The sequence below is a fragment of the Cebus imitator genome, unplaced genomic scaffold (genome assembly GCF_001604975.1).
Source record: "Cebus imitator isolate Cc_AM_T3 unplaced genomic scaffold, Cebus_imitator-1.0 Scaffold96, whole genome shotgun sequence".
Classification (NCBI taxonomy): Eukaryota; Metazoa; Chordata; class Mammalia; order Primates; family Cebidae; genus Cebus; species Cebus imitator.
In genome coordinates, this window is record NW_016107411.1 from 1,537,787 (window position 1) to 1,565,760 (window position 27,974).

The 27,974-nt window shown below is 40.8% G+C and overlaps 1 protein-coding gene across 1 annotated transcript in view; it reads right to left on the minus strand.

Moving 5' to 3' along the window:
* The window catches only part of TNFSF11 (TNF superfamily member 11), a 32,986-nt gene extending 24,061 nt beyond the window's left edge, over positions 1-8,925 (minus strand). The window contains exons 1-2 of the mRNA XM_017536121.1: positions 8,598-8,925; positions 1,866-2,033 (exon numbers count right to left, since the gene is read on the minus strand). Of these exons, the coding sequence (XP_017391610.1) occupies positions 1,866-2,033; positions 8,598-8,816 (387 nt within the window). The 5' untranslated portion in view covers positions 8,817-8,925. The remainder of the gene's footprint in view (positions 1-1,865; positions 2,034-8,597) is intronic.
* Positions 8,926-27,974: the final 19,049 nt, after the last annotated feature.

Sequence of the window (27,974 nt, forward strand, 5' to 3'; positions counted from 1 at the left end):
TTTTTTTTTTTTGTAGAAATAGAGGTCTCACTATGTTGACCAGCATGTTCTTAAACTGCTGGGCTCACGTGATCCTCCCATCTCAGCCTCTCAAAGTGCTGGGATTCCAAGTGTGCACCACCATCCTTGCCTTTGTTCTTAATATTATTTATTTTCAGAATTAACTTGGCTGATTTTCCATACTTATTCTTCCATAAGAAACTCAAAGGATAACGTTTAAGAATCAGCACATCACTGAAATTAAACGTTTATCTCATCATTTTGAGGACTTACAACATGGGTCAATCTAAACAGAATATTAGGACACAATCTTTTGCCTGACCAGAATTACCTATATACGAAATGCAATTTTGAACCAGTAGATTGCCCCTAGTGCATGTGAATAGTTGTTTATAGACAGATTACTCAGTATTTAAGAGATAAGCTTCACAAGCGGGATAAAAAGCAAACGAATAACAAAGAAATATAAAAATGAATAGATTAACAGAATTGCTGTTGCTATAGCTCAAAAATTATACTGCAAGATTAAAGATCACTGAATTTAAACATATAATATGTCTACTGTACAAAGTCAAGCACCTCCACACTAATCACAATGAAAAAGTAATTTTTGTAAGAAATGTGCTTTCTTAACACATTAGACTAATAGGTACTTCATGCATTCTACAATGCACAATTTTTAACATTTTGATATCTCTGGAATTAAGATGCAACTAGAACCTATGATGATCATGTGTATTTTTTAATCAATAGTTTCTTCTTTCTTAGTGATGCATGAAATAATAAAGTAGGCTGAAAATTGGTGGTATCTTTGATTTGATAAAATACAGCAAATCTCAACTTTCAGGGATTACAAACATTTACTTTTGTTAGCTGGCTTTATAAAACAGCTACATCTTTCTACCTCTACCTCTGACACATGTCCTCTTTTTAAATAATTATATTACTATATGTGGATTAAAAAAAATAAACTAAATTAAAGTTAAATTTAGAGGTAAGGGCTTTGAGAACTTGAGAGCTACTCTGGAATGACCAGAGAACCAGGGAGTTGCAAGCTGGGATGTGTAAGTAGATGCATGCGTGCGTGCCGGTATGTAACATACACACAGGTGTCGCACTGGGTTCACTGTTGTGTTCCACCTGGGTTTTGGTGGAGTCAGTAAGTAAAATAATTCTTGGGCTGCAGAATTCTTAGGCGGCTTTGTCCAGGAAAGTAAAACAGGCAGCTATCACAGCGTTTCTCAATTGGGGCTGCCAGTGTAAGAGAAGTGGTCGGTCTTCTCTGACCCTAACTCTTCTCTTGTCACTCAGCTCTCCCAGAAAATGAGAACACGGGCACAGAATCTCCATCTCACATCGTTTCCTGCTCTGCCTACTTACCTGCTCACCGCAGATGACAGCAAAGGATCGAGAGTTACAACTGCTTCTCATCAGAGCCCTGGATCAACAGATGTGGAATAGGCGGTCCTGCCATTACAAAGCCAAACAGAAAGAAAACTGCTACCAGAAAGTCCTGTGAACTGTGGGGATGGTTTCTAGGTCAGGGAATTCAAAATGGCAGACTGACTCACGGACAGGCCACAGCCACCTTAGTCTTTCTTCCAAGTGTGAATTTAAATCCCTCCTCTTTAAAAGAAAAAAGAAAGGAAAGAAAAAATATATTTGCATGAACATCCCTGGTTGCCATAGTCAATCACTACCAATTTCAAAAGAATTCTGCTAAACTCTTTAAAACATTCCCTGTAGCTCTTTTACAAATTATTAGAATAAAAAGAACAGAGTCAACAGCACTTAGCCAGTTTTAATTTTCAGTACTGGGAGGGTCAGCAAGGGCCCTTAACTTATCAGCCTCAGTGTGCCCTTACCTTTTGCACAGCTCCTTGAAAGGCCTGTTTAATTCTCCTACATGAATCAGGTATTAATTTTGTGTCTTGACTCTCCAGACTTGTGTCTTGAAAATCTTCATTTTCATGGAGTCTCAAAATTCTATAAATGCAGTGAGTACCATCTTCTGATATTCTATTAGGATCCATCTGAGGAGGAGAAACAGCAAGGACGTTAGAGTGCTTATCACTAATCATCCTGCTATTTAATAAAGTGTGACTTAAGAACAAAAAATTCACGCTTGCAAGAGTCTTTATGTTCCTAACGATTAATAGTTAATACAATGACTCTCAAGATGGTGAAAATATGGACTTCTAATTCATCTGAATGAGTAGCTGACTATCACCCATAGCACAAGGCACAGTTAGTCCTGCGGTGGACTTTTAACAATGACAGAAGTGTATGTGCGTGATTCATGGGAGAAACTGTCAAAATTGTCTGGCAACATGAAAGTGTTCATAGAGGGGAGGGGCACCAAGGAAATCACATGTGGTCACTGCAGGCAGAGGAAGTATTGGTGTTTAAATACTTTCTCTGCCTTTAAATACCTTTTTGTCTTTAAATCAGCTATATGCAACATGCTAGATGGGATTATGAGGCCCACTTTGAAATTCAAAGCATGAAGCCTATATAAATCAGGCAAAATCAACATCATATTTAAACACTGTTTGCCTGGCCCTTTTTCCTCAATCAGCCAAAGAAGAGAGAGAAAAATACATTTTCTACCTCCAAACAAAACTTGAAGTCAGACGTGTAATCTCTTTTTTGTTGACCCTCTCATCAGTGTTTCTCAACCTGAAGTGGTATACCTGTCAGGTGGTGTTTGGGAATGGGTGCAGGTAATATTTGGTGTCATCACACTGGGGTGGGGAGGCTGCATTAGCAGATACTACAGATGTGTGCTGGAGGGATGCTAACATTCCTGTAATGTAAGGAATTGTCTCACCCAAAATATACTCATTGAGTAATTAGCTGATTGCCTGTTAAGTATAGGTGTCTAGCATTAGAATATCTTTAATCACTACTCTTTAAAATTGTCTGCCTGCTTCTTCCAAGCCTTTCAGTGGTTTCAATTGCCAAGTAAAGGTAAAGAGTAGCAATAATTAGCTATCACCTGTTTTAATAATGAGGATTTAACTTGTCCTCTTTATCAAATATTCAAGGTACTTCACTTCATCTGCATTGTCTTATTAGCAGGTACAAACTAGGTGAAAAAGAAAAGCTATGTAAGTTTACAAAGCTCAGTCCAAATTAATGACAAGTCTCTCTTTCTCTCTTTTTAAAAGCAATCAGAATGATATGTTGGTTTATTAACCAATCATTAGAAATAAACTGAAAAGCAGCCTATCCATATCTGAGATTCTCAAAATGAAATGACAGCCTTTTAACAAATGTGCACCCACTAATAACAAATTTTATTATTTTCAGTCTTGCACATACAAGGATTATCTATAATCATCATGGAAGAGATACCATCATGAAGCAGAATTGTGTAAAATCTGTATTTATTTGTCCTATGTTCTTTAGAATAATTAGTATGCGAGCTTTTATACAAGGAAAGTTTTCAATCACACACTTTGGAAAACTAAAAAGGCTTACTTATGCCAATATGTATCCCACAAGACCAGAAAAGCCTGGGCAACTGATATGAAGGGTCACTGGGTTTAGACCTCAGGAAAGAAGAATCATGGAAAGGCCTGAATTGGCGCACCACCAGAAAACTGCTGAGTCAAAGGAATAATGTGGCCTTAGTGGGGAAATGCCTGGGGACCCTAAACTTGGTTAAGTTGGAGTCCTGCTGACAAGCTAAGAGCTGTCTAACAAAAGCAGCCGTTCCCTTTATCCCTTTATTGCTTTTCTTTTTTTTTTTTTTTTTTTTTTGGAGACAGGGTCTTGTTCTGTCACCCCCACTCGGGCTGGAGTACAGTGGTATAATCATAGCTCACTTTAGCCTTGAAATCCCTGCACTCAAGCAATCCTCCTTCCTCAGCCTTCCAAGTAGGTGCAGGCCTCCATGCTTGGCTAATTGCTAATTTCTTTTTTTTTCCGTAGTAGAGATGGACTCTTGCTATGTTGCCCAGGCTTGTCTTGAATTCCTGGGCTTAAGCAATCCTCCCTCCTTGGCCTCCTAAAGTGCTGGGATCACAGGCATGAGCCACCGTACCTGGCCCCTATATTCCTGAGCCTCAGGGTAGTCCAATCCAGTAGCATCGTGGGCTCACTGAGGGCTTGCTAGAAATGTAGAATTTCGGGCTTCACCCTGGCACACTTCCTGGGAATACTCGTTTTAACTAGATCCCAGGTGATTCTTATCTACATTAAAGTTTGAGAAGTCATGCTTTAAAATATAGATTTTCTGCTATTAAAATCATTCCAAAGTTCCCTGGACACCAATTTAAAAATTGTTTCACAAGTAACATCAATTCGTACAAAGATACTGCAACAGCTAATAATGGTTACTGATTTGATGCAAATAAACACAATGCAAAGATTTTGTCCCCTTTCTCCTAAAAAATGCCCATACCCAGATCCCATCTCACTCCTACCCCACCCCTCACTGGGCCAATTTCATCAACATCCCTAAGGATAGGGTCCAATCATTGAACCTCTTCCCAAATACTTTGTGCAGTTGAGAACCACTGTTTTGGAATGCAGCATTAGAGTTAAATGCCCATCAGGTTTTTTTTCCCTAAAGAAATCAAGAAGGCATGGCATAATTGCTTTTAATATACTCATTTATTTTGTTTACTCAAGGATCACACATTAGAAATTTATTTTTAACGTGCAACCACGTGTATCTCTCATTCCAGTGCCCTTGCAGCCCTCCTTTCCTGAAAATGGAGACTAGGAGAAAAGGGAGGAGGAGAGGTCCAGGGTGCAAGGCCAGCTACATACACAGGTAAACGAGGGCCTCTAAGCTGAAGGAACTGCAGGGCAGGAAGAGAGCCGGACTGATGCTGGACCCTCAGCAAATGCCCACCAGCTGACTGAACGAATGTATCACCTACACAACAACCTACCTACTGGCACACAGTAGTCTGGTTGGAGGATTGCATGATTGAAAAATTATACTATTTTAGCTACTAATCTGGTAATTTGCATATTACAATCAGAAATTGACATATCTGTAGTGTTACAAATCATTAGAAAAGATTTTTCAGTAAATTAAACATACCAGGCACTGGGCTAGATGCTATGAATAAGGTGGTGTGCAAAGCAAGCAGTCCCTGTCTTCATGAAACTTACACTTCATTGAGGAACACAGAAATTCAACCAAAAGTCACAGTAAACTGAGTAACAAATGAATTCATTGTACTTAGACATGTCTGAAACCATTAAATAAATCCTGAGTATCTGACTTAAAATGGACCATTAAAATGCATTTGTCAGACTATGTGATGCCTATGAAATACACTGTCTCATTTTTTAAACTTCCTTGAAACTTAATCATTTGTAGGGTTAAATGAGGCAGGATGCTTGACGTTTGTGCTGCTTCGTTATCTGTGTTTTCAAACAGGCAGTGCACACCTCTACATCAGATTTTCAGTAGTGGCTGTTGTCCTGGGTAACAAACAAGCAGGGAGGTTGGTTTGTGCCTATTGGGGAATTGAGGAAAGAAGTTAAAAGGGCAAAAGATCTTGATTTTTCTGAAAAGCTTATCTTATAGCTAAACCCTAAGCTTTGAATAGGGTTGGTTATACGAATGTTAAAGAAACACGCACACACACAGAGCAACTTTTTGAAAGGGTTTTTTGTTTTTCTTTGTAAACCAAAGCATGAATACTATGTGGTAAATATATAGCAGAAACCACACACTATTTTCTCTTTGGCAGGGTGGCAGGGGAAAAGCCAAGCTACACTGGATCTAGTAGATACGTATTTTTAAAAATCTAGGCCCAGGCAATCTGCAAACATTCAGGAGGCTGATTTAATTTTATCTATTCAAACATTCAAGAAAATATATTTTTTTAAATAGTCACTATAATTTTTACACTATTCTGGGCATTCTTCTAAATGCATTTAAAAACTCAAAAGCTTTTCCTCGATGATTTGCACACCTTCTTTTCTCTACCTTTAAACGAAAACAATAAAACTGATTTCTCTCATCATTTTTTAACTGTAAATTACAAACACGTTACTGAATATTTGTTCTTATTCAAATGCATTTAGAAACCCCAAATAGCTGATTCACAACTTCAGTGGAAATCAGAAAACTACTATGATTTATTTTGTACCAAATTCTAATACAAAAGAGCTGATATGAGTGAAAATGTTAAATCAGCTATAGGTCACATGGAGACTATTCTCTTAACTAAGACCTTGAAAGAAAGTCTCTAACACACATAAAAGAGGAAAGAACTACAGAGTGAACCCCCATGCACTCATCAGCACTTCAACCATTACCAGTGTATGGCAAAGCTTTTTTCATCTGTAAGCAACCAGAAATTATTTTGAAACAAATTCCAGACACCATGGCAGTTTTTATTTGTAACTATTTCAGAATGTATCTCAAAATGATTAGGACTTTTTTGGGTAACAAATGTAGACACAATATCCAGTAAAATGCATCCAGATCTAGTGGTATATTCATATGAACATATTGTTCCTAATATTGTTTCTTTACTGAAGGAGGTGGCCTTTTTAAAATGCAGTACAAAAGTGGGTTTAGACTAATGGCTAAATTATTTTGCAGAAGTCAGAGGAACCGAATTTTCATGATATTTAAGAAAACCGTACCCCAAAGTCTGATGGCATTAACTTCTCCGAAGACTTCCTAACTCACATGTTTACTTTGAAAAAGGGTTTTGAGTTGTGCTACTATTATTCATACAGCATTAAGACTGTTAAATGATGATGGGAGATCATTGAAAGCCCTGACTCCTCAGCCCATGGGGACCACTGAGAATTCCTATGGAAAAGCTCAACATCTGTAACAAGAGCCCAGCAAGTCACTCTTTCCTACATAGCCATGCCACTGATTTCCACAGCTCCTGCCAAGCCAAGCTGTTCGTGGTTCCTAGAACTCCTTCATTCCCTACCACTCTTTCAACATTGGACACTGTCTTCACTGTTATGGCATATCCCTAAGGTGTTAGAAAAGATTTACAGTGGAGAACTACTGCATCTTTGATCTCTTTTCTGAGTGTTGCTCTTTTGTTTGACTAAGAATTTTGACAGTTTGATTAGGCCCCTCAGTTACCTGGCTCCATGCCCATTGTAAGTGGGCACTGTGTGTTGAATAAATGATTTTTAATTCATTCCATCGCAGGTGATGGGGCCATGCACAACGTTGGCACTCCATGCACAAGCACTACATGGGGTTATTAACAAAATGCTGGATGGGAAAATGGGTAAACCATTCTTGACCGCAACACACTCCAATGAAAGAAAGACTTTTAGTCAATTTTGTATAGATTTGTGTTATCTGTGTTGCAAGTAAGCCACTCAAAAGTTGTCTTTTGGGGGGAAAAGCTCTCAATGGGTAGATTATATTTAATGCAGATTTTCTGAAGAATGGCTCATGGCATTTCTACTTTTAGTGGGTAATCACACTAGTTCTAGAAAATGCAAACAAGCGGATAATGAACACTTCACAAAAAGCCTATGATTAAAAGTAATGGAGTTCAAGACATTGGCACATGTCAAAAAACCATACAATCCAAGCAATGCCATGTTTTGATGCATCCCGTTTGGTTCAGTAATCACCTTTGAATCTGAAAAACGAATGTTGTCCAAACCCAACTTTCTTTTCCCATAAAAAAAAATGCACAGTCAGCCCCCCACTTCCTCTGAGAAAGAGTTCACAGCACCAGACAAGAATATTTGAATGAATCCAACCAACTGCACTGCAATTTCCAAGAAAACACAAGAGCATAAACCACCAGAAAGCATAATATTACAAATTTACCCCTTCCTTCCTACTATCTCCTTGCAGTTCCGAGCCGTCGTGCAAAAAAAAACCTCTTCATCTTTTCGAAGGTTGGTTATTTGCTAGACTGTAGTAACACTGTGCCATCACACACACCTCGCTTCCTTCCTCCGCCCACCTCTCTGGCAGCCACGTGGGGCTGTCCCTCTTTCTTCGCCCTCACGGGACAGCGCCACAGCCGCACAGCCCCCGTCCCGAGCGCTCGGCTCTCTGATCGCGCTGTGTCATTCTGCCGACCCACTGGGCGACCTGGCACGAGCATCGAGACCTCCCACTCTGCGCACCCGTCCAGCACTAGGGGCCCGGCACACCTGCAGAGCAGCCAGCGCAGGAACCGAAATCCGCCGGGCGGTGGGCGGGAAGGGGTGGGGTGGATGCCCAAGTGAAGGCGCTCATTTTTTTCTGATGGAACAGAAGTTGGTTCTTAACTTCAAGTGAGAAATGACAGAGGGAAAAAGTGTGCAATAACTACCAGAAGCGGTGAGCGGCCAATGCTGTCTCCCAGCGTGGGCACCGGGTGAGATTCAACAAACCCATTGTCTGGCCGGTGGAGTCTGGCCCCGGCGCGCCGCGGGGCTGGGGGGCGTGCGCGGAGAGCGGAGCGTGCTCCACAGCCCCGCGCCAGGCTGTCCCCGAACCCGACACACCCTCTTTCAGAGTCACTTTCCCCTCCTGAATATGCAAGCTTGGGGAGCCCAACCCCGCGGCCAGACTCAGTTTCCAAGTGCGGGCGGAGCGAGAGGGGCGCTTCTGGCCGCGCACCCCTGGGAAGGTGGCCACTCACCTGCGCTCTGAAGTAGAGGAACAGGGCGACGCTGCAGACGACCTGGCCCAGCCCCAGCCCCAGGAGGGCCACGAACATGGAGCGGGAGGCGGCGGGGGGCTGGTGCGGCGCGGGCGGCGGCGGGGCGTGCAGGGGGCCCTCGTGCGGGGCTCCGGGCCCGCCGCCCATCTCCTCCGAGCCACGCAGGTACTTGGTGTAGTCTCTGCTGGCGCGGCGCATGGCGCTCGGCCGGCTCGCTCCGGCGCTCTCCTCCCTCTCCCGCTCCCTCCCCTTCTCGTCTGCGGCCAACTCCGGAGGCTGCGGCTGGGCCTCGACTTGGACGCCGACTTGGAGCGGGCAGGGCGCCCGGCAGCCCCAACTCTTATAAACCGCTCGGAGAGCGCTGGCCTCGGGAGCCAATCAGCCCCTGCGAGGCTGCCTCTTCCACTCCCACCTCTGGCTCCCCTTCCTTCCTTTCGCCCTCCCTCCTCTCTCTCTCTCTGCCTCTGAAGGGCCTCCTTCTTGGGGGCCCTCCGAGGAGGAGGCAGGAGGCGACTTCAGTAGTTCCAGACTCTGCTTGCCATCCTCAGCCGTCTTTCTGAAGGTCCAAGAGATGCTAAGGAAGACACAGAGGAGACCTTGGCTGAAGGATAAGGGTGGCACCGCAGACATTCCTCCTGCAGTTCACAACCTGGAGCCTCCATTTACTCCCTAGGATTTAGAAAGTTGAATTTGATGATCTCTGAAGACCCTTCCTGTCCAACCTCTCCCCCCAAAAGTGGTTCCAAATACAGCGTCTCAAAGTATTTTGGAAGACTTCGAAAATTCCGGAATTTCCTTCCCAAATCCCCATTTCTGCATCTTGAACGTGACTTTGAGTGACGCAGGTCTTGAATGTGGCGGTAGAGAGCCTTTAGATACCAACTCTGACCTTATAAAGATGAAAACAGTGCAGAGAAGAGAGTAAAGGGCTGTGTAACCAGAAGCAGGCATCCGAGGAGGGCTCACCCAAGGGTCAGGAAAGAAATGTTACACAAAGCTGATGGTATAGTTAAATGTTAGCTTCGTTGCTAAAGAAACCTTGCTAAGGCTTTTTAAAAACCTCTATTCAGAACTGTGGCCCTTAGTGAGAAAAGAAAGATATTAACATTGCTCACAAATCTGATATATCTTCAGAAGGAAGGTGCTGACTGATTTAAACACCCATAAAACTTGGAATGTTCCACTTTTTTAGTAATACAATCAGCCCACAGTATCCATGGATTCCACATCTGTGAATTCAATGAACCATGGATCAAAAACATTTGAAAAAATAATGGCTGGCTATGTCTAGACTAAACATGTGTAGACTTTTTTCCTTGTGATTATTTCCTAAACGATACACAACTAGTTACATAGCATTTACATTGTATTAAGTATTATAAATAATCTAGCCATAATATAAAGTATACGGGAGGTTAAATGTAAATATGCCACGATATGTTAAGAAACTTGAACATCCATAGATTTTGGTATTTGCGGGGAGGGGTTTGGTGGTTTCCTGGAACCAATCTTCCATGGATATCCAGGGTCTACTTTGCCTCTTTATTGTGCATCCTCTTTCTGCCTAATTCGCTAATGAGTACTTCCCCATGCAAGATTTGTGACAAATGACAGGTCTCTGTGTTATTAAAGCATGTGTTCTAAATTGAACCCTTAGACCTCAGTACATGTTGAAGAAGAGTAACCAGGTTGGATTTTTTTTAAAAGGCACCCATACAAAGAAAATGATTTGTTCAAAATCAAAAATGCCTTTAGCATTTATATACGTATCAACATCTAGTTTGGTGAAGGGACAAAAAATTTTCAAACTCAAACACAGAAACAATTGATGTTAATCTTCTACTCCTTGCAGTCATTGGCCTCTTCCTACTTTTTGTTTGTTAAATTTGGAAAGTAAGTTGATTGTCTCTTCCTCCCCCTCCTCCTCGAGTCAGGAAATAATTCCGTATTTCTTCTTTCTCATAAATATTTATTGGGATCAAACTTTTTCAAATGTGTTATAACAACTAAACCTACAATGACTTTACTATAGTGTCTTCTATTCTTTTTAATGGGGTTTTATACAACAATGGTTTATACATGTTTTTTATACCTTGACATCTTGATCCTCAGATTACAAGAAAGTCCCTCAAATCCCTGAATAATGTTCAGGGATGCTTGACCCAGGAGCGTCATATATGAGACCATATGTTACATTCCTACAGAGTTCTTCATATGACATTTCTACCAGTACTCAAAAAATGTGATCTCACTGTATTCAGGCTTCCATAGGAGGTATTAGATACTCCACTGTCAGTCTACCTGCTGCTTTTTCAAAGGTAATGCCTCTCTCTTGCCTATGTATTCGCTTATTCCTTTGTTAACATTCCACTCCCCAATTAATAGATAAACCCCATTTGTTCAAGGACTCCTGCTCTATTATTCACCTCTATGACATTCATCATTTCCTAAAATGCTGCCTGCTATTTTATATAGGTGCACGGTAAATACTTGCTGAATAAAAACTGAGCAAAGGAATCTTCAAAACCTCTGCCAGTCTCCCAGTCTAAGCCACACTATATCTTATCTGAATTAATCACACTTGCCTCCTGAAGAATTCTGTGCATACTGATCAGAATTTTCTTCTAAGAGGAAATGTATATGTCATTTCCATACCTGCAATTCTTTGATGGCTTCTAAGTGTTGTTGGTATAAAGTAAAAACTCTGGAGATTAAAACCTTCAATAGGCCAAGCACAGTGGCTCACTTCTGTAATCCCAGCACTTTGGGTGGCCGAGGCATGAGGATCACTGGAGCCCAGGAGTTCGAGACCAGCCTGGGCAACATAGGGAGACCCAATCTTTACAAAAAATGAACAAATTAGCCAGGCATTTTGGTGCACATCTGTGGTTCCCATTACTCAGAAAGCTGAGGTGGGTGGTTTGCTTGAGCACAGGAAATTGAAGCTGCAGTGAGCCATGTTCATGCCACCACACTCAGCCTGGGAGACAGAGCAAGGTTCTGTCTCAAAAATTTAAAAATATATAAAAAATTTAAAAACCCTCTGATAGTCCTTCACAAGCTAACTCAGACTCCTTTTCTATATCAGCTTCGAATGCTACCCTTACCTGGAGTGCACGTCTCTCCAAATCCTACACCTGGAGGACTCTCGTACTTGTCTTTCCTTTCGCAGCTCAAATGTCACTTCTCCAGAAGTCTTTCTCAGTTCTCCTACCCCAGGTGGCTCTCTCTGTTTTATGCTCCCATGGCACCCCTAAATTCTCCTGTCATGTCACTCATGCATTTATTCATTTACTCTATGGATGTATTAGTGAGAACTCACTATATGCCAGCACTGGGCTAGATCCTAGAAACATGGTGATCAAGATAGAATGTGGGGCTTACATCCTAGTGTGAAAAAAAAAATTCAACAAATCATTACACAAATCACTAACGAAACCGTGATAAGTACTTTGAAGGCAAAGTGCAAATACAATAAGAATCTTGTAATAATACTGGGATCTAAATCTATTCTGGGGAGTCAGACAAAGCTCTTAGGCAAAGATAATGATTTAAATGAATCCCAGAGTAACAATCACCCAGAGAGAAAGTGGCCAGGAGTTATCTAAGCTGAGAGTGATTGTATTATTATAAGTATTTGTTTAACATGTCTTCCCAATTGCATGTCTGTGTTATTTATCACAAATTCTTCAATATATTTATTTTAATAATATATCAACTAATCAATGAACTCATTATTAAAATTATAAAATATTTAGGACAAAGCCTAGTAAGCTAATAGATATTAAGAGATGCCAAGTCCCCATATCATAACTGAGGAATCAAAGTTTATGTCAATACGCCACTATAAATAACACAATGATTAGATCAACATTTCTCAAACTAGATTTCCTAGAACCTTAATATATTAAGATAGAATTCTTTTAGACTCATGTGAAAATTGATTGGTTCATGTTGATGAAAAACAGGGCTAAGTCTAGCTTCAGGAATGGTTGGATACAAGTCTGATTTAATTGCCTTTCCCTTGAGCCAGGGAATTAAGCTAACCCAGTGTAAACATGTCATGGGCTGAGAGGAGGGGAGAGAGTTCTCAAAGGAAAAGTGCAGATATGAGAAGAATAAGGAATTGCTGCACTGCTGGGCAGGGACAAATACTAGCTGTTCATGATCGGTAATTTGCTAGATCGACAATTTTCAAACTTTTTACATTCTTGAAAATTATTGAAAACATCAAAGAGGTTTTATTTATGTGAGTTATATTTATAAATATTTGGTGTATTCAAAATCTAAGCCAAAAATGTTACTATATTAGCATATGAACATAATGTTCCTGTCATTTTATAAATAATTCATAATTTCTAAAATTATTTTATTTTTAAAAAAAGATTTAAAAAAAAGTAGGGAGAAAAGTGCTCCTGTTTTACATTTTTTCACGACTCTACTATTGGCTTGATAGTCACATTCAGTCCTGCGCTTACTCTGTCACAATACCACACATCATGCAGCCTCTGGAAAACTTCAACTGTATGAATGAAAACGAAAAAGGAAGTAATCATTATTATTATGATGACATACTTTTGACATTGCTCAACTCCAGAGAGGATCCATCTTCTAGAGGTGATCTAAATTCCTTGGTTCACGGCCCCGTCCTTCATCTCCAGACCTCATCATCCAGTCTCTGATCTCTGATTCTATCCTCACAGCTTCTCTCTGATTCTAATATCTCCCTCTTACTAGAAGGACCCTTGTGATTACATTGGGCCCACCCAGACTATCCAGGATCATCTCTGCATCTCCAGATCATTAACTTGACTATATATACAAAGTCCCTTTTGCCATCTAGGGTAACGTATTCAGAGTCCGGGGCTTAGAATATGGATTCCTTGGTGGCGGAGGGCGTTAATCAACCAACTGCAGTGTGGGAAAGCCTTTGCTGGCCCTTGGGTTCCTTACCATCTGTTGTTAATTTGCTTAACCCTGACCACAACTCTTCAAATTAAAGTCTTTTCAGTTAAATCCCTTGGATTTGCCACCTATTTCCTGCCAGGACCCTGTATAATATACTCACTAAATCTGAAGTCAGTTACAACTAATTTATAACTGTGGGTATTACAAAATATATATGCAGCCCTTCGTGCTAATAACAATTTTTAAAACGTGCATAATCATAAGTAATAAGTGTGTAAAAATATCCCACCCTGGAAATGGGGTCAGTCTGAGCAACCTTATGAAGCTGGTGGGCTTTGCCTTTTGGACTCACCACCTCTCCTTTGATCACTCTCCTTCCTTTTCTGTCTTTTCCCGCCTCTTCTGATCTCAAGTCCAGGCTCATAGTCTGCTCACTGAAAACCCAATGAAACCTCTCACCTAGTCTGGCCTCCCTAATAATCTAATCCAGTTTACCCATTACCCTTTACAAGCAACTTGTTCTTTTTACACTCCCTTCAGCTAACACATTAGCTAATAAGCGATAACAAATTAACATTGACTGTGTCAATAAACAATTGAATTAAAATTTTATGTTGGCAGTCTTTTGGAAATATACTGTCTTACCCCTGTTAACTTAAATCACACAATTTATAAATTTAGAAAGGTAAGCTTTATTTCTTAAGAATGGAATTACAACCTGCAGGCAGAAAGGGCAGCCTGCCACTGGAAAAAACCTAAAGCGAGCTTTTCAACAGAAGGGAAGAGTAACACAGGAATTTAAGCTGAAAGGGTCGGCAAAGCATACATATTCAACAGGATACAGGAAGTGTATGAATATTCATAAATGGGCACGAGCATGCATGATAAGCAAACATGCATGTCACATGCATCCCATAGTCCCGTTGGGATGGAGATTTAACATTTAAATGTATAGAATTAGGCGAAGCAGAAACAGGAAGGCACTCAAATGTGTATCCTCTGTAAAATCAGCCAGAACCAGTCCATGGTTGGTGGGCTCTTATCAGAAGAAAGTTACAGAAATCAATCTCTTGTCCAATCAAAGCTGTCACTGTGGCTTGTGGAACAGGTGGGGGCTCAGTTATTCAGTGTCTGATGGCTGGCCAGCTGCAACTGCTTCAACATCACTTATCTCAAAGCCAGTGTTGTTTAGCTGCTGGAGAAAGAGGGAGAAAAAACCTTCTGGAAATTAGAACACAGTTATTTGTTAAGTGTAAAGTGTGTGACTTAACCCATGCCTGACACGGCCACAGGTCTTGTTTACAATTGGGTATCTTATTGCCATAAACAGTCTATTCTGCCAGTCTTAGGATCTCTGTTTTAACATTGATGCTGGTCAGCTGCTGTGTCTAAACAGCAAAAAGAAGGGGATATAACGAGGCATCTGACCTCCTGTCCCGTCATGGTTGGGAACTCAGGTGGGTTTTTTAACTATTATTATTTTAAGGTTTCTCTGAGGTCCCCTTGGCCAAACAGCCCATTCGGTTGGTTGGGGGCTTAGGATTTGATTTTCAACCCTCACCCCTAAAGGAGTGCATTTCTGATGGTAAATTATCAGACATCATACAAAACTGAATGGGAGGTGGAAGAGGAAAAAAAAAATCTTGGTCATGTATGAATGAAGTAAACCTGTTTGTAACTGTTTATCTCTTCTGTGCACAACGATAGAAATATTAAGAGTACTTTTATCTCTTACTTTCTAGGAAGCAACTCTGTTTGATTGGTTTTTAATTTATTAATATTATCTCAGACTTATTCCTAAAATAAAATTAATATCTAAAGTATTACAGCTTTTAAATAAACTTTTGGTAAATATAAAAATTAATCAGAGAGATTGTAGTTGTTTCAGAAAACATAATCAAATAATATCAAAGGGCCTCATTGGATTCATTTCCTAAACGTTTCCTGAATCTGTCTCCACTTCAGTTTTTCTCAGAAAACAATTTTTAAAAAATATTTCTTCTTTGAACTTCTATTTTTGCCATATTACATTTTCCATAATAGATTATTTAGCTTGCAGTTCATTTCATTTATTTACATTTATTTATTTATTGAGACAGTCTTCCTCTGTTACCCAGGCAGAAGGGCAGTGGCACAATCTTGGCTCACTGCAACCTCTGCCTCCCGAGTTCAAGCAATTCTCCTGCCTCAGCCACGTGAGTAGCTGGGATTACAGGCATGCACCACCAAGCCCGGGTAATTTTTGCATTTTTAGTAGAGACAGAGTTTCGCCACATTGACCAGGGTGCTCTTGAACTCCTGACCTCAAGTGATCTGCCTACCTCGGCCTCCCAAAGTGCTGGGATTCCAGGCATGAGCCATCGCACCTGGCCTTTACTTATGTTTTCATCCTGAATATGTTCCCTCATTTGATCTAGATCTATGTTCAATTTTTCATCAGTTTCTGTTCTAGTATTCAGTTGATCCGTTGGATTTAAAAGTCCAGAATTAAATTTTATTTCAAGAAATCCTTTTTTCTCTTCAACTGATCATTTGCAATAGCTTCTTGTACCTTCTCAATAATTCTCCTTACAATCATTTACAAATTCACCTCTGTTTCTTTATGAAAACTTCTCTGTAAACAAACTGCTGAGTTTATTTGATTCAAGTCCCTCTTTTAAGCTCCTGGGACCCTTTAAGTAATACCTGACTTTTCTTTTCCTACCAGTGTCCACTGGTGTCAGTCCCCATTGCTTCTGGATATGTCAGATTACTGGAAAGGTCTTGGACATAGTGGACATCCATGAAATGAAGGGTAAGGAAGGTGTTTCCTTACCAGGATGGCAGCGTAAGAGGGACTGGGACTGTCTCAGGGCTGAACATTTCAAGTAGATTCCATATGTCTCTTAGGATGCATGGTGATCACCTGGCCAAGTGATTATAGTCTCTCAATAAGCTATGGGATTGAGTCTCTTTTCAGACTTCCCCAAATCTACTAATACTTAGGTCTGCTCATTGCTGTAAATAATTTTGTCAAGAAGTTGACCTGTGCTCTTCTCTTCCTATACTGTCTCCTCAGGTCCTGAAGCCTCGGATGGACTTCCCATCCCGACATACTCTCTGTGTTATTGTTTGAGGTGGCATAGGAGGGTGTCAAAGAATAAGCCTATGCTGCCATATTCCCAGAGTGCTTGTCCCCTCCTTCTGTAAATAAGTCTTTCATCATTTCCTGCCTAAGTACAAAAATGCCTTCCCTTTCATCCTCCTGCCAGCAGTCCTCTTTCCGTTAAACCCATTCTTCCAGATTGATCTATTTATCATGAACAACTGGATGTATAACTTCCCGTCTTGAAACCACTCAGCAGCCTACCAACACTTAAGATAAAGTCCAAGCTCTTCACAAACTTTTCCTTAATATTTTTCCATCTCTGTCTTTAGCCTCAACATTCATCACTGCCTTGCACTTAAAGTTCTACTTTTAGAAAATAAAGAATAACTTGTAATTTTCTTGTACATCATACTATTTATTTCAAACCTCTATTTCTTTGTTCATGCTGATAATTTGTTCCTTCAACAAACATGTACTGCATACCAACCATGAGTCTGGTACTATGGTAGGCACAGGAGATATAATGCTGAATAAGATAGATAATTGTTGTGCCCACAAAGCTTATACTCTAAGGCAAATGTTGTAGCCACATCAAAAATATAGAACCAAATAGGTGCAAAGAAAAAATAAAGCATATTATTTCCTCCCTGCAATGAGAGTTTAGAACCATTCAGTAAACTGCTTTATTTATTACATGGAAGATTTCATTTCTCACCGTGTTGGCCAGGCTGATCTTGAACTCCTGACCTTAAGTGATCCACTTCATTCATGGGACACTTTTGTGTTTTCTTAAAGATTTTCCCACTAGAAACATTTGACTGAAACTCCCTCTCCCCAGCTGAATGTTTACAATTCTCCCCTCAATTTCTGCAACTAACAGCATGTCCCATTCTTTTTTCTGGCTACAGCCTGCCTCTGGCTGAAAACCTTCTTGGATGGGGTCCCTTTAAAAATGATCCTCAGACTGTCCCCTTTCTGGTTGCCCACGTCATATCCCTGGTACACACTCTGCCCTGTTGTCAGTGAAAACACAGTTTGTTTTCACTGCGTGCAGCTTGGTCTTAGCTCTGCCACCAGAGAGGCAGCTTCAGCCACACCACTTGCTTTTAGTCTTCTTAGATGTGAGACAAATCCCAGGCTCTTTTTACCAGAAACTTCACAACAAATATCAACTTCTCCAACTGCCTATCTCAAAGCCCCTCTCACAGATTTTCTAAACAAACTATTACTTGACCTCAATCATGTATCTCCTTAACTTGGTTTCCAGAATCCTTCTCTACAGGTATCTTTCTTTGAAATATAGGAGTTTTTGCCAAATAGGATTTAGTTTTCACTTTAACATACTGATACACAAGCAAACAGGCACTCACCATAAAGTGTAATTAGTAAAATGTGTTCTGGGAGCACATGAGGGAAGTCTTTAACCTAGACTTAGAAGTCCAGAATAGACTTTTTGGAGGAAGCCATATTTAAGATGAGGCTTGTGGGATGAGTCAGTTATCCAAGCAAAGTAGGAAAACACACATATAAAAGCCAAGAAGCAAAACAGGATGTATTCAAGGAACTGAAAGGAGTTTAGTGTAGCTTGATCAGACTAGAAGGAAAAATAGGGAAAATGAGACTAGAAAATGAGCAGGGATTGAGTCACAAAGCTTTGTCATTCACAATAAAAATTTGAATTTTATTTGGGAGCAATGGAGAATCATTGAAAGTTTTTTTTCTTAGGAAAATGACATGTCTGTTGTGTAATTTAGAATGTGCTTTAACTGCAATGTGGAGAATTGGTTTGAGGGAGGGTGGTAGAAAGAAATGGAGAGAGAGCCGGTCGCTAGACCACAGCCACATCCAGCCCAGCAGATGAGCATGGTGGTGGCAGAAGTGGTGGAGAGAAGCAATGGGCCTCAGATCCACTTAGGAGTGGAATCTATTGGGTTTGGTGACTGACTGGCCATGGCAAGGTGAGGAAGAGGAAGGAGTCAAAGATGCCACACAGATTTCTGTCTTTGCCAACTGAGTGGTGCCACTCCCTGAAATAAAACACTCTGGAGGAAGAGCAGGTTGACTAAGCTCCACTTCGCACGCATAGGTCTGAGGTGCTTGTGAAGACTTTCCTGCTTCTGCTTGTTTAATTGACCCTTCTTCAACCTTCAAACTTCAGCCCGGAGGGTATCTCCCTCTTGCTGTTCCCAAATTCCCAGAATTTTCTAAGACCCCTTCCTCTCTTACTCCTCACTCACCTTTATTTTTTATTTAGTTTATTTTACCTTTTTGAGACATTACCCAGGCTGGAGTGCAGTGGTGCAATTTTGACTCACTGCAACATCCACCTTCCAGGCTCAAGCAATTTCCCTGCCTCAGCCTCCCATGTAGCTGAGACTACAGGTGTGCACCACTATGCCCATCTCTCTTTAGTAGAGGTGGGGTTTCAGCATTTTGGCCAGGCCAGTCTTGAATCCCTGGCTTCAAGCAATCCACCCAACTCGGACTCCTACACTGCTGGAATTACAGATGTGAGCCACCACATCTGGCTTCCCTCTCACCTAATCCTATCTCCTACACTGCTGGAATTACAGATGTGAGCCACCACATCTGGCTTCCCTCTCACCTAATCCTATCTCCTACACTGCTGGAATTACAGATGTGAGCCACCACATCTGGCTTCCCTCTCACCTAATCCTATCTCCTACACTGCTGGAATTACAGATGTGAGCCACCACATCTGGCTTCCCTCTCACCTAATCCTATCTCCTACACTGCTGGAATTACAGATGTGAGCCACCACATCTGGCTTCCCTCTCACCTAATCCTATCTCCTACACTGCTGGAATTACAGATGTGAGCCACCACATCTGACTTCCCTCTCACCTAATCCTATCACTTTTCTCTTAACAGTGACTTTAACTATATGAGTGTCTTCTCCAGTAGATTATAAAAGCCTTGAAGATGTACAATAGGTGTTATTCATCATGTGAAACCCTCATCACCTAGTGAAATTCCTGCACATAGTAGGCTCTTTATTAGTGTTGTTGAATACAGTGGATCCTCCTGAATTTGAAAATATTGAAGCAGTAATACATATGTAAACGTGTGTATGATAAGACGTTTCTGAAGAAACACATATCAGACATACTGGGGCAGACATCAACACTACAGCAACACACGTGTATCACAAACTCACATGCAAACCAGGTACTGCCAGCTTTCTAGGAAGGACAGAAGAAAAAGACTGAAAACTGAGATATCCAAATTTTGCTCCAACTAAGAGGGATTGAATGCCCAAACCAGTGTACCGTCAGCTCTGTCCGACTGGAGATCTTATGTATCTCTCTGTTACAACAAGCTCCTGCTCATGAAACTGTACACAGGTTTTACCAAAGTTACCCCGTGCAAAATAGAGGATAGAAATAAGGGATTGTCTTACACATGAATATATTCATGCTCCATTGCAGAATGAAAGCTTTAGAAATCTATCCTAAAACAAAATGGCTACAAAGAGGGACTCAGAGCCCACATGTCCTGTGATTCATTCTAGGATCTGCCCCTTACTGGCTGGGTGATATTTCTGTGCCTTAGTTTCATCATTAGAAAGATAAAACACTCAATGGAGTGGCTACAGGGTCCCACTGCTGTTACACCTAAGTGGTTCATGGTCCGATTCAGTACTTACAGGGTTGTTTCAAGTATAATATGAATCAATGTATACCAAATCCTTAGAACAGTACTTAATATATGCATATTGTTGTTCTCACCATTCTTCTTCTCATTATTATTTTGTTGTTGTTGTTATTACAATGACTACTACACAGCATCATTATTCAGCCAGTCAGATTTCCATCAGCATCAGTCGGCACTGTCAGTAAGAGGAAAGGCACCGAGGAAAAGCGCTGTCACAAAGTCCGTGTACTTTCCTTGGTGGCAGCATAATGAATCCTGAGTAATCACCTGGCTCTTATCTTTGAAAATAAATCCAGTGTATATGAAAAGAGAGAAGAATTGAAGCACTGGCTAGACATCCCCTCTAGTAAAGGGCAGCCACCGGCCGTTAGAAATGCTGGGTGAAAGCTGGGGAGGAGCCAGAAGAATCCCACAGGAAACAAGGAACACACAATAGGATGGCTGCAGGCTCGCCCAGCGGGTGCCCCTCAGCAGTGCGATGGTTCCATTCAGGCCCATGGTGCCGACCATGGTAGCACCTTGAGGAAACGCCGGAGTACATCAGTATACCCTGTTGACTCAAGCAGAGGCATTGCATGAAAATATGCTCAGGCGTGGTAGCTCATGCCTGTGATCCCAGCACGTTGAGAGGCCAAGGTGGGTGGATCACTTGAGGTCAGGAATTCGAGACCAGTGTTGCTAATATGGTAAAGTCCTGTCTCTACTAAAAATACAAAAAGTAGCCAGGTGTGGTGGCATGCGCCGGCAATCAGAGCTACTCGGGAGCCTGAGGCAGGAGAACCGCGTGAACCCAGGAGGCAGATGTTGCAGTGAGCTGAGATACGCCACTACACTCCAGCTTGGGCAACACAAAGCGAGATTCTGTTTCAAAAAGAAAAAGAAAGAAAGAAAAGAAAATGTTTAAGTATTTCTATTGTGATTGGTTATAATTCTCAAGATGTGTGTGTTATAAAAAGTAAGATTAATTTTTTATCTAGAACATTTACTTTGCAATTGTAAAATTTTTTTGAGAAAAAAGTTATTGAGAAATACATAAATCATTGTTAATTATAAGTCATGTGTTAGCATGTTAATATTCCTAAACTCTTTTTTGTCACTGTTATTAACATATGTAAGGACGCTACAGGACAAGTGGGCAGACTACATAACCTCATTTGATTTTTGACATTTACACTACATTTGACATCTACCCTTGATATACACAATTTTTATGGAAATTGTGTGACTCTAAAGAATATAAAATTTCTTAATATTTTCAAAGAAAAATTAGCATTTCTAAGAGCCATGAACTGAATTATACTAATTGTCTTGGACTCAAGAAAGTTCAGATAAAATCTACTGCCTTTGAAGGTAAATATCTATTGTTGGAATTATTAAGCCCAACATGGACAGAGGCTTGTTGGGGAAGATGTAGAGTGGATTAATGATTGGGTGGGTCATAACTGCAGAGTCATAAACTGCAGTTCGCAAACTGTTTTGAAACAAAAATATTCTATATGAGTTCATATTTATTGTTCATTATCTGTATTCACTAGAACATTCTGCAATGATGAGAATATTCTCTATCTCTACTGTCCAATATGGCCACCATTAGTCATGTGTGGCTATGGACACCTGCAATGTGGCTGCCACAATGGAGAGCACAGGTCTATATCCACTTTTTAAAATCTCTTATTTATGTTTGCTTATTAGTTTTTGCATTTAAAACATTAAACTTCAAATAAGCTGAAGCTCACTATGACCGATGACTCTGGAGAGAGTAGAGTTCTTGACAGAGCTGAGAAAATTTAACTTTATTCTTATCCTACAATCTAACACAGTGCCTGGCACGGAGTAGCTCTCACTGAACATTATACAACTTTTTGTAATTCCTTGGCTCTTTGGATTCAAAGTCAAACATTTAATTCACTCAATCCTACAGGCTGCTTTTAAAGATAGTAGCAGTTTCTTATTTCATTCTCATTGTGTCAGAAGTCTAAGGATAATAAAAGCTCAATAACTTCATGAACCAGCTCAGCACATGAACTCGGAGATTAGTCAACAACTTAAACAAACAAGGCTGGCCAGCTGGTCTCTGCTCTATTTTACCACAGTCTAGGGCAGGAAAAAGGCATTTAGGAAAGGACTTGAGAGTGTTTCCCTCTCCTCATCATCCATCCCCCTGCCCCCAATCCATCAGTTTAACCTGCACAACTTTTGGCTGATGATAAAGGACATAGTAGTTGGCCCTAGGGACCACACCAGTCACTCCAAAACTGTGCCCCATGGGACCTGGGACTTGTAAGGCCCATCCCAGTGAGACATAGCGTGTCTCCTGTGTCCCAGATCTTCCTATTCGTCTGGCTGGACCTCTTCACCATAGACCTGCAGCCACAGATGACTACAACTGCATGGCTTCTCACTTCTTTGTTGTTTAATGTCCAAGGAGGGCAGTTTGGCAACACCAAGAAGAGTTTAGACAAATAAACATGATCAGGACACATCATAATTAATGGGCTTCACCACACAGTCAGGCTGCCCAATTTCATGGTTTCAGACTGTTTGGATTCACTATAGAACTTTGCTTTTTCTGCACTTGCTACATTTAAAAGGACAGCAGGTCCAGCTAGGCTGGGATTGAGTATATGGTTCATTCAGTACTTGCTGTAAGAGCAAAGTCTTGCATGTCATATCGACTAGCAGAGCTTTACCGTTGCTTTCCTACTGGTGAAAAGGATTGAGGACTTCAGATCTATAGGCACTAAAGATTAGGAGATATTCCTATGTTAGAGTTTACCATAGTCTAAAATAAGTGGGCTTTGTCAATGGGCTGAATTTTGCACCTCTTTCCCCCAGCCCCCCAAAAAACCCTCCTCTGTTGAAGTCCTAGCCCTCAGTACACAGAATGTGACCATATATGGAGACAGGGTCATTATAGAGGTATTTAAGTTAAAATGAGGTAATTAGGTTGGGATCTAATCTGATGACCGTCCTGATAAGAAGAGAAAATCCGGATACAGCCACATACAGAGAGAAGACAGTGTGAAGACACAAGGAAATGACAGCCATTCACAAGCCAAGAGGAGTCCCTGAAACAGATCACTCCCCCATGCCTTTAAGAATAAGCACACCCTGCCAACACCTTGACTTTGGACTTGTGGTCTTCAAGACCCTGAGAATACAAGTTTCTGTTGTTTAAGCCACCTAGTCCCTTTACTATAGCAGCCCTAGCCAACAAATGCAGACTTCTGGTTCCATCTCTGTAAAGCCACAAACTTCTTAGTAGGGATATGACCTCTTTGCTTAGAATCCTCTTTTGCTGTCTTAAATATAGAGCCAGGAGGAACACAAGGAACTTCTCTGACCTAGGTTGGAGCTCTTTTCCCTTCCTGGACTTCTTTGTCCTAAATGTAACAAATAAATTGTGTCAGTTTACTTGATACCCCTCTGCCTTTTCTTTCTCCTCTCCCATTTCCCAGAATGAATTAGTCTTCCCAGGAAACAGCTCCAGGATCCAGCCTGCCCCCAGGGAGGCCAGGGAAGCTCTGAAGGATTCCACAAGTCCAAGTCAATTCTTTCAAGGTTGGCCCTAGGAAAACCCAGGCTGCCATGAATAGTAACTCTTATCAGATCTTTCTAGTCCCAGTAGTATTTTGTCAGGATCTCTGGGAACAATGTACCTGCTCCATAAAATATTTTCTTCTGTGTACTGCCCCCAAAATAATCAAATTTATTAATGAAATGAAAGGCATATTGCCTTTCATTTCACGTGAAAGATTGCCTTTATTGGCCATCACAAGTAGGTGATTCCTTTTACCATTCAAAATGGTCATATTATAGCCATTCTATTAGACAGTTAACCATATTTGCTAGCCCCAAAGGCTACTGAAGACCACAGAGGACTCTTCTGCCCTGTTCTGATGCCTACCCTGCTCTGGATCTATATCCCTGAGAAAACTGGACTTCACAGTTCAAGAGCAAGGGTCACAGCCAAGTATGAGGCAAGAAAGCTTAGGCTGCTTCAGGCTTTGTTAACTAAAACATTTACTCCATCAGCATGACTTGTACACCACTACAATACAACATATAGGAAACAGTGAGAGAAGTAACTCAACCCCACCACTCAGAGTTCCACCATCGGTAATGGGGGTTACACTGAAAGGGGATCTGAATGGGGGAAGGTGATAACAAGGAGGGATCTTATTAAGGATGGTGAAATATAGGAAACTTGGTAAGAGAGGGCATTATTATAAATACCCTGGAACAGGTGTTTCAGCCACCTCACTGGCAAAGCATTTGTCAGAAGAATTAAAAAAAAGAAAAACATGGGCCAGCAAGACAGGGACCCGTTTCTGGCTGCAGCACTAGACCGTCCTTCCTGTGCCACCATCATTTAACAGGTGTTTAGGACACAAGAGGCATCCTGTGGTCCAGGGTTGCCCAGCCTTCAGATTCATTAACCTTTCAGGGAGAGAAATTGGCTTTCTTTCCCCATAACTCTCAAGGAGGAAGCAGCCACATATTTCACCAGAGGAGTTCATTTCAAGTAGATTATTAAATACTTTTCAATTTTCCATCAATAAGTTTTTCTTTATAGTTAACCAAACTCCATCATGCTATAATCTTAAATGTTTTTATAAATAATTTTAGTTTAATATGTTATATTGAATATAAATTTAATTTAATATAAAATCTTACTTGATAGTGAAAAAAAAGTAATAATCATTCAAAATCACTTACTGGTGAAAATCAATGTTAAGAATTTAGTATATGAGTATCTGTATATATTTATATAAATGTATGCACGTGTTCTGCTTTTATTTGATGTTATAAATATTTCTCAATAAGTTATCTCTTATATTTCTCAGTAAGTTATCTCTTGTAAATATTTCTCAACAAGTTATCTCAATATCATCAATATGTATCTTTCATTATCAATAAAATCTTCATCGGTAAAAGTTTGACTCTGTTTTTGGTTGTAATGTTTCTTTTAACAGCCACAGTTATTTGGTGACACTAAGAATAAATCACTAAGGTTTTTATTCTAAATCCCAAATTATAAGAATGGTAGATGGCCTCATCCTATCTCTAAAGCCCACCCAATCCCTAATGCTCCTGAGGGTTAGAGTCAAAAGTATAAAGAATTAGGATTCCAGAGATTGCCAAGTGTTAAACTCATCACTTTTTTTTTTTCGACTTAGAAATTCAGTGGTTTGTTCTTTAGGGACAGAAAACATCTATGGCATCAAAAGAGCCACAACAAAATGTCCTACTTCCCATTTTAATAGCTGCACCCCACAATTTTCTCAGCCATTGCCTATTGTTGGACATTAAACTTGTTTCCCACTTTTGGCTCGCATATGTAACAATGCAATGAATTTTACTAGGTATGGATCTTTCGCAGATTTCCATATGTTATCCTTAGGCTATATTCCTAAAAGAATTACTAGATGAAAAGGTAAAATTGTATGGCTCTTGATTTCTATGTTAAGCGATAATTTATACTCTTGCAGCCAATGTGGTCTTCAAAAGAACATAACATTTTAACATCTTAAAGTGGGTCATTCAATTTCCTCCTCACCAGATCCAGTAACTTCGGTTTCTTTAAATTTTTAACTTCTCTCCAAGGAGAGATGGGATTCCAGGATCTCAAGGAATTATAATCAATCCTGGGTGGAGAAGCCAGCATATGACAAGACTCCACAACAAATAGGATGGAAGAGTGTTTGGAGTCCATTTCCCTGGAAAGCACAGGCTGCCTGGACATGCTGCTCCCAGCTCTTGAAGGGCCACTATCCCTGCTTCCATCACAGAAAAGGGAAAACAGATGCAATAATCATATTGATAAAACCCCAAGCCAGCATGATTGTCCTGGCAAACGCAAAGGCAGAGACAAAGGCAAAGGGGCTTAATATATTTGAAATCAGGACCATCCCAACTGATACGTATTTAGTCTACTTGTAGACATTTCAACAAATAGGCACAAGGAGTCTGGTAGTGCCAGGCACTGTGGTGATGCTTGGCGTGCAGTAGCCAACAGCATAGGCACAGCTTTACCCACGTGGAGTTTAGTTTCTGTGGGTAAGTGAGTATGTATAAGAAGTGCCATGATGTAGTCAGAAGGGGAAGCCTTCCTGCCCAGCTGGAAAGCCTTTGGAAGACACAGTGCAATCTGACCTTTCTATCATCAGCCCAACCAGCCTTACTCCAATGCCCTCCCACACCTTCAGAAGAGAAATCTCTGTGTGCCTCTTTTACTTCTCTACCCTTCAGATGCTATTGAGAAGCACTGAGATAGAGCACAATTGAAGAGGCAAAGCACTGGGTTTAAATGAGACACCAAATCTGAAAACAGAAGAGGAGATAGTCCTTGCTGACCCCTTTCAGCCCCTGCGTTCGATGTGTCCACGAAGGTAGACAGTAAACAGGAAAGCTCACCACCACCCTTACTGTGACCTACTATCTTAGAGGCCAGACTGGCAAATTTCCCATGCAAATAAAGCCTCCTTGCTGCATGTCTAGGGCAGGCTGTATTTGCAGAGCAACTGACCAAATCCTGGGGCTCTGATGAGAGCCTAGACCTTCACGGACCTCTCTGCAGGATTTTGGGTCGTCCAGAGTGTGTCTGCTCATAGTGTTAGTCTGTCCAGGGGTGTCTGCCATCTGCTTCTTTGCTTGTCTGTTTGTTTGTGTCCTCTCTCCAAATCTTTAGCAACTCAACAATAAACCCCAGAAACCTAACTCTACTGAAAACATTCACAAGGCGCTGCAACCATGCTTAATGGCATTGAAGTGAAGGAAGTGGGGCTGGGGGAAACAGGGTGCTGGTGGGTGTTCCCAGTTCCTATGGTCACAGCCTTAGCCACAGCCTTGAAATACACAGTATCGGGTTCTCAGCTAGCCCCCTTGGCGGGGAGAGCTGGGAGTTTCTGACCTCCTTTGGGGTTAAGGCTGCTGGTCTCAGTCTGTGCGTAAGCGAGTGGTCACAGTCCTTAATTGCAAAAGGGAAGTGGTCAGAAAACACACTCTGTCCTGGCAAGATTGATAACTTGTAAGAAACTTTGGAAGAATGCCAGAAAGTAACACTGAGGTTGTCTATGAAACAAAATATACATACATCACTTACATGTTTGCTTATAATTTCCAACATGTTCTGAAAAGAAAAAGAAAGGAAGCAGAGGGAAAGGATTTTGAGAAAGAGTTCACGACAAAGCCAATACAATTCTCTGCCATTTCCTTTTTTCAGTGAAGAGATCAATTAAGTAGTCACATCTAACAAACCCAACAATTACTATGTCCAGGGTCCTAATCAATGCATTTTACATGTATTAACTAATCAATTTATCATTACGGTTTTATAGACAAGTCCTTTATTTAAAATAAATAAATGCCCCATTTTACAGATAATGAAACTGAAGTCCAGAAAGTTAAGTCATATATAGAATCCCTAAGATCTACTAAGTACTGGAGCCAGGACTTGTTCCCAGGCAAATGACTCCAGGTTAACACTAAACGATTACACCCTGTTGTCACTTAGAGCTGAATACTTTCTATCAAGTTCAAAATGAATTATTCCCATGGCAAAGGGATATAGGATTTGGATCATCCTGCTAATGAAGTTGTCATCAAGATCAAGACACAAGGATCAAGAGTAGTTTTAAACTGGACAGTGAGGCTCAGTGAGGCCCATAAGCTGGGAAGCATAT